The sequence below is a fragment of the Perissodus microlepis genome, chromosome 3 (genome assembly GCF_051167445.1).
Source record: "Perissodus microlepis isolate ML-2025 ecotype Zambia chromosome 3, ASM5116744v1, whole genome shotgun sequence".
In the NCBI taxonomy this organism is placed as follows: domain Eukaryota; kingdom Metazoa; phylum Chordata; class Actinopteri; order Cichliformes; family Cichlidae; genus Perissodus; species Perissodus microlepis.
The window spans coordinates 50,081,059-50,088,201 of NC_140463.1; the positions used below are offsets into that span (position 1 = coordinate 50,081,059).

General features: G+C 44.1%; 1 protein-coding gene and 1 non-coding gene across 2 annotated transcripts; both read right to left on the bottom strand.

Annotated features, from left to right (window-relative positions):
* Positions 1 to 1,653: 1,653 nt before the first annotated feature.
* eif4a1a (eukaryotic translation initiation factor 4A1A) lies at positions 1,654 to 6,598 on the bottom strand. The gene is made up of 11 exons (XM_084916940.1): positions 6,490 to 6,598; positions 5,273 to 5,315; positions 5,037 to 5,169; positions 4,795 to 4,934; positions 4,512 to 4,680; positions 3,941 to 4,050; positions 3,698 to 3,841; positions 3,475 to 3,612; positions 3,287 to 3,376; positions 2,588 to 2,667; positions 1,654 to 2,340 (listed from the first exon to the last, which is right to left on the bottom strand). The coding sequence occupies exons 1-11, from the start codon at positions 6,510 to 6,512 to the stop codon at positions 2,196 to 2,198; spliced, it is 1,215 nt and encodes a 404-aa protein (XP_084773066.1). The 5' UTR covers positions 6,513 to 6,598; the 3' UTR covers positions 1,654 to 2,195.
* Positions 4,197 to 4,337, bottom strand: LOC146391779 (small nucleolar RNA SNORD10). Its single transcript, XR_014799969.1, has one exon. It is a non-coding gene; the product is annotated as a small nucleolar RNA SNORD10 (small nucleolar RNA).
* Positions 6,599 to 7,143: the final 545 nt, after the last annotated feature.

The following is a 7,143-nucleotide window of genomic DNA, read 5'->3' on the forward strand; positions in this document are numbered from 1 at the left end:
CGAGTTGGTACCCACAGTGTGCATGTGGCATTTGGGGGATGGGCACAGGGTACATTCACCACAAACAGCGCCTTTGGAAAAGGGACCACCTAACCTGAGAAGCAGGCCACAAAGTAGAGATCTGCACCATGTTTTTAGGCTGTGCAGACACGATTAGAGGACCACGGGAAGCTGGAATAAGGCTGCCCGTCCATCCCAGGGCTAACATTTCTCTATCTTACGTCTGTGCCTGTGAGCTGGAAATTAGTCTGTGGATAAACTGTCAGTGTCGCTCCTCCAGCAGGCTGGGAGAGAAAGAAAATGCAAATCCACAAGAGCGTGCATGTGTGCTACAGAGAGTACAGGGCTGATTATGTCAGTAAGGCTGAATCAACGTCTCCCTCTAGTGGACGGAGACGTTATAGTTCATACATTTGTTGGCCTCCTGCAGGACATGCTGATGGTGCTACTTCTCAGACAGCTTCTATTTGCTTAGCAGGAAAAACACTGTATGCGCCTCTATTTCATTATTTTATATTCCAGCTTTATTACAAATGCACACATGTATCTTTACCTTATCGTAGACATGCCTTATGCCGTTACATGTTTAGTACTTTATTATGAAGAATTGCACTCTATGCAAGAGTCCGTCAACCAGCCGTGGCCTCAGTAAACTGGTACGGTCTTTAGCTGCTGCACCCACGGTCGCGTGGGTCAGGCCTTGACACCGTTTCACACAAACATCAAATATTTGAATAAAAGCAAATTAATTCAGTCCTATAATGCTTCTGTTGTCTCAGGGCCGTCTCTTTTTAATGAAGATTCAGATCTTAATGAGCTCTCTTTAATTGGGAGGAAAAAAAAGACAACGGGAAAATAAATGGGAAATGCAACAGAGACACTGACACACGTTCTCCTTTGATGTGACACAAACGTGTCTGAAGATGTGAATATTGTAAGAGTTCCAGCTCTAACATTGACTGCTCCACTCCATCGCCCACGTCACTGAGTGAGCTTTGCCACAAAAGTAGACACCACACAGGATTTGGCCAACAGAGGGCTGCTTTACAGCTTTAAAAAAAAGGAAAAGAAAAGAATGTTTTTATTGTTTTTCTTTTAAAGACCAATAAAATAAATACTATACAGTATCCAATGTAGAAAACCTGATACACTGTCTCAAAAAAAAAAAAAAAAAAAAAAGGAGAAAAAAAAAAAAAGAGGGGGAAACAATCCATACATTTGGGGAAAAAAATAAAAAATATATTAGCACTGATAGCACACACCTCATAATACGAGAGCTCAGAAACTTTTGGTGGAGTGGAAAGCAAGATAAAAATCTCTATATACTTTTATATTTGTAGTTTGGTCCAGATGACACTCCCCATTCACCTATAAGATTTGGATGAGGTAGGTTACAAAACATGACCACAACCATTTGAAATCTTATATTCCCTGTAAAAATAAAAAAAAACTCCAATCTCAAGAAACTGGAGACGGGGAAAAAATAAAAACCAAAAAGCCGCTTGGATCTGGGTCAGGAGGCCAAATCGCTACAACTCACCGTTTCTGCCTGCAAGCACTCCTCATCTGAACTCTACTGTACAAATGGCTGAACAGGGTTACGGCCGCAATGGGAAAGGAGGAAAAGCAGAAAAAGCACAGCAGTAAAGAGGATCAAATTTGTCAGCCACTGTACAGCTCATTTTATTGATCATGTCCTGTTTACTTCCAGAACCCAAAACCTGCTGTAAACATGACCATGGGCGTGCGATGAACGTTGTGCAAATACACTGAAGATCGTTTAAATACTGAGCTAGTCAATCACACCGCTGTTCATTCAGAACACCGTCGAGTCCAGACTGCTCGGGTCAGCCGACCGACGCTGCAACAGTCAAACCTCACACAAGCTTCAAATCAACAGTGTCTCTTTGCCAACAATCAGCAAGTATAATGTCATCACTGGACTTTAAATGTGCTTTTGGAAACAGTTCTGGCGTGAAGCAGAGTATTTAACCGCTGGGAAAATTTCAGGGTCGATAAAAGACAATGGCAGATGGAGCGGGTCAGCAAGTTATTCTTCCAAAATCATGTCAAATGCTGAGTAAATTCAGGGTGGAATTTAGAAAAAGGAAGTTTTTAGTATTCGTATTGTAGGAAACAAGCTTTTACTTCTAAAACAATCGGATATGGGTGGACAAACAGAAGCGGGAAGTCTTCTAGATAAGATCGGCCACGTTCATGGGCATCTCCTCCACGGTGGTGTTGTAGAATGTCTCAATGTCCCTCAGTGTTCGCTTGTCATCCTCGGTTATCATGTTAATGGCTACTCCCTTTCTGCCGAAACGACCTCCCCGACCGATCCTGTCAAAAACAAAAGGATCACCGTCACTGCAGATATCATCTCTTTGGGTTTGCTGCTCATGCTCACATTGGACAAAGAGTTTGCTTATAAATAATAATAAATGCAACTTCAGGGTCATGCCATTAACATGCCACGTAACAACTTTCCCAAAGTGGTCTAAAAATTACAACTAATGTGGACATGAACATTTCATTTGCCTGTTGTGAATAGCTGCCAATCATGTCTGCAAACAGTTTATATCCTCACCTGTGGATGTAGTTTTCCCTGTTGGTTGGCAGGTCGTAGTTGATGACAAGGGAAACCTGCTGAACATCAATACCTCTGGCCTGAGAAGAAACAAACACCTTTACTTACATGGCACAACTCAATTTTGGATCTAACAGCGAACCAATGCAGGAGAAAGATGGTCTCTGAAAATGTACTGCTTCCCCCCCTTTTTTTCCTTCCCCTGGAGTTTCTCAGCGTCACTCTGAGACAGGATATTTTAGAGATGCTAAGCAGCCTTACACATTTGTTTAATATGTGCATTGAAGGACATGTCCTGGTCAAACAGGAGGCCGAGGTCAGGCCATCCAGAGGAGGAATCTGGTTGTCAGGGCCGAGCACAATAACCTCAGTTTGACCTCAATTAGGTCTTTATGGCCATCTATCAATTAAAATTGGGCCGTAAACTGGATGTTTCTTTGCACTCAGCTAACCCCACATACAAACTGGTGGTGGGTCCAGTTTCTATGACCCACCACACCTTTACTCAGAACTCTCACAGGTGAGCTACAGCAATAAGTGTAATCTGCCAATTAGTTGTGAGTCAGGGATTTCAACCCAGCTACAGTGGAGGGCAGATTTCTGCTCTACCAAGGAACTTTCAGTCCTTTACCAACACTGCAGCTGGCAGGAGAGGGAACCTTGGACTGCAAACAGCACTAATAAGAAGCCGTTACATACCAACAGGTCAGTGGTAATAAGGACTCGACTGGAGCCCGAGCGGAACTCCCTCATGATCAGGTCTCTCTCTTTCTGGTCCATGTCACCGTGCTGAAAAGACGCAATGAAGTCTTACAACATGCACTGAAAGTTTTTCCACACTTGTACCAAATGTTTCAGTCACACAAAGAAAAGAAAAAGGTTCGTACCAGAGCAGAAACTGTGAAGTCTCTGGCATGCATCTTCTCAGTAAGCCAGTCCACTTTTCTCCTTGTGTTGATGAAGATCACAGCTTGTGTGATGGTCAAGGTTTCGTACAAGTCGCACAAGGTATCCAGCTTCCATTCCTGAGGACCACCAGGTCAGACTGTTAGCACAGCAAGCTCAGCATAAACACCCTGATTACAGGGAAAGCGAGTGCACGTTTTTCACCTCTTTTTCCACATTTATGTAAAACTGGCGGATGCCCTCAAGTGTCAGCTCCTCCTTCTTCACGAGGATTCTGATAGGCTCACGCATAAACTTCTTTGTGACCTCCAAAACATCGGCTGGCATGGTGGCAGACAGTAGGACAACCTTAAAGATTAACAGAGATCTGTCAGCTACAAGCAAAGTTCATATTTCAAGCAAGGATCTTTGACTCGGCCGTTACGGCGCCGACACCAAAGTTCTAACCTGGATGTTGCTCGACAGCTTCTGGAAGATCTCGTAGATCTGATCCTTGAATCCTCGACTAAGCATCTCATCAGCCTCGTCCAACACAAACATTTTGATGTATTTAGAAGCTGCAAAAAGGGAACAACCATGTTACACATAACACAGCCATACGTTTGCACACTGATACAATTGATTCATGTTGGAATAAGGATTTAGGAATCATGTGCCACTAATGAGGTTTTGGTAATGAAGCGTCTTCAGGTGTAAAGGTGCCGTATTCAGAAGTAATGAACGTATGATCATGCCTCTGGACCTCTGTTGTCATGAACGCTCGAGCCAGCAGAACGCCGACCAAAGCAACACCACAGCAGGGGCTTACAGTGTCAGCTGACACGCATGGGTTTCATCATTATACAGCCCTTCTCATACGCAAGCAGGAATAGACACGGGAAGGACTACAATGTGGAGTGAAAGCAATAACTGACCTCTGAGGTGATCAAAGTCACCCGAGAGACTCGTGTTCATTTCTTTCTTTGTGGTCACACATTTCAAACGAAGCCTGATTTAACTCCTTCTCAGGAAGACTTACAAAGGTTTTTGCGAGTTAGCATGTCAAAGACGCGTCCGGGAGTTCCCACCACGATGTGTGGGGCTTCAGCCTGCAGTTTCTGGACCTCACTGCGGATGTTGGTCCCTCCAATGCAGGCGTAGCAGCTGGCTCCCATGTAATCACCCAGGGCAAGGACCACTTTCTGAATCTGAAAGAAAGTCAAAGACCAGACATTAAGCCATGCAAAAGGCTACATGAGAGATTCTTAAGAAACAATAGCACAATATGTCACTAGTGCGACAGGGTGGGTGTGGAAGCCTACCTGCTGAGCCAGCTCCCTAGTGGGAGCCAAGACCAGAGCCTGAGTGCCTTTCAGCTCCACATCAATCTGCTGAAGGATGGAAATGGCAAAGGTGGCAGTCTTCCCAGTGCCAGATTGGGCCTGAGCAATCACATCGTAACCTGAAATTAAAACATGTGCAATTTAGTATCCAGGGAATTCTTGGACTTGTTAACTGCTAAGAAGTGTTAGAAACACTTTATTACACATTGAAGCACGCTTACCCTTGATACAAGGCATAATGGCCCTTTGCTGGATAGCTGAAGGTTTCTCAAAACCATAGGCATAAATTCCCCTGAGCAGGGTCTCACGTAGATTCATCTCATCAAAACTATCCACAATCTGGTTCCAATTGCTCTGGAAAGGTTAGAAAGAGCACAGGTTTGAGTCAGTTCATTACATGCTGTACCTATGGCTGTGAAGAACGTCAGTGCTGGTGGGAGTTTCATAGGAGACTTACCTCAATGATCCCATCTGGCTCCATGCCTTCAGGGCCATTGTCTCTGTGAACGACAGAAACTCACGGTTATCTTTCCTTTCAAGCTGCACTTGTAAATGACCTTAATGAACTAAATCCTCTCTGCCCACGAATAACGAGAATAAAAAAATCTTCTGTGGCACAAAAATATCCCCTTTAAGTAAACGTGCTGATATAATCATTACCAGGCTCCACGTTATATCATTCTTCCCAAACTTGGCATGAAAAAAGAAGCCTTCGCCCCTTGTGCTGTGACGCGCGGCCTTGTGGAGAGGCCGCCATTTTTGCTACATACAATCAAGATGGTCGTTTCTCCATTCAGGGGAGGAAAAGACAGGGGCGGGTGGACGCTTTACGGAGGAAACAGAGCCACAGCCACGTCGAATGTGGCCAAGTAGTCGACAAACGCCGACAACTTCGTGTTCAAAGCGTTCGGATCATTTAGAGTTATCCGCGATGCTAAGAAGAAAGCGGCAGAAGAAGCTTCGCGGCTTTCCGCCGCGGCCTGCTCCGCATTAGCTGCTAGCAACAGGGCCTGCTAGTCTGTAACTGTCGGCGAAAGTCGGCGAAAGCTATTGTTCATTTAGACACGTAAGGCACAGCGCTTTATGGAGGCAGCACACAGCTCCACCACATGCAGCGTGTGTAAACGGAAAAACGACCATTTTCAGCGGCCTTAAAGCGGCCTTTGTTTAAAACGCCGACCATCCGTACTAAGACCATGTGACTCCATCGACACCACGAAACAGCATTAATTCACCTTTACAGACAAAATAAGGTTCGTCGCGTGTATTACACCCGAAAGTATCGTAGTTCCGATGTTTTGGCTTCAATATCAAGTTACTACAAATGAAAAGAGGAAGAATTTTTAAAGGCCTACATCAGGCTTGTTCACGTGCTGTCGCCGGATGCCGATAACGACCGCAGTCCGTATTCACATCTGAAGCATTAAGACTAATATAACTTCTGACTAGCATGACTTTAACGATCTAAAACATTCAATCTTATTTCACACTCGTCTCCTGAAACGCGAAGAGTCCTAATGTTCATCTAAGACAAAAAGTCCCCGAATGTTACTCGACTACAAAACTCGGTTAAAAATCTGCATTCTTGAGAACATCAAGTAAAATATGACGGATTGAAAAAGAAAATAAGCCCTAGAACTCACACTTAGTGTGACCAAAAGTAGCCTTCCTTACCTGTTATCATATTCAGCCGACATTATTTCAAAGAAAGAATCCGCAGCAGAAATCTCTTATATAGGTTATGCGCACAAAGAGGCTTTCTCATTGTAAAAGCTCACCGTCACTTAGCTGTGGTCCCGCCCACAGGCACTTGCGATTGGACGAGCTCTACGTCACGTAAAAGTAAGCAGACCCACGGGGCGGATCGTTTCGTTTACAGTATGCTCGTAATTCACGCTCGTGCCCGAGTTCTTCAGCCAAAGAGGCGGGGTTTCAGTTATTACGGAATCCGTTGGTGACGCAACCGGGTTTCTTCAGTCCGCCTGCCCAGGTGTGTCCCCGCTGCTTTGTTCAGACATTAAAAAACGCCGAATTAAAAATAAACGCAATTTTTAATTCGGGTCATGTAACGTGTTAATGTTCCAGCATTACGTTGAGTATTTACAGCCTATCAGAAATGAGGCTCATGTGTAATATGCATCAACACACTGCTCTTTACATTTACTCATACTCTATCACGGGAAAGAGTTAAAAAAAACTATTTCTGTTGATTATCTCAATTTCTTGCTGAATCTGGATAATGGAAAAATCTAATGACAGTGCAGTAGGTTAGCTCCATAAATGTAAATAAATAAAGCTTAAAAAACTAATGTCTATAATGGCACATTT

Excerpts from the sequence above, each read along its gene's own strand:
- eif4a1a (XM_084916940.1), bottom strand. The coding sequence starts at position 6,512 with ATGTCGGCTGAATATGATAACAG. Across the intron at positions 4,681-4,794 it reads CTAGGGAGCTGGCTCAGCAG|ATTCAGAAAGTGGTCCTTGC; the intron begins GTAGGCTTCCAC and ends ACTTTCTTTCAG. Across the intron at positions 2,668-3,286 it reads TTATTACCACTGACCTGTTG|GCCAGAGGTATTGATGTTCA; the intron begins GTATGTAACGGC and ends GTTTCTTCTCAG.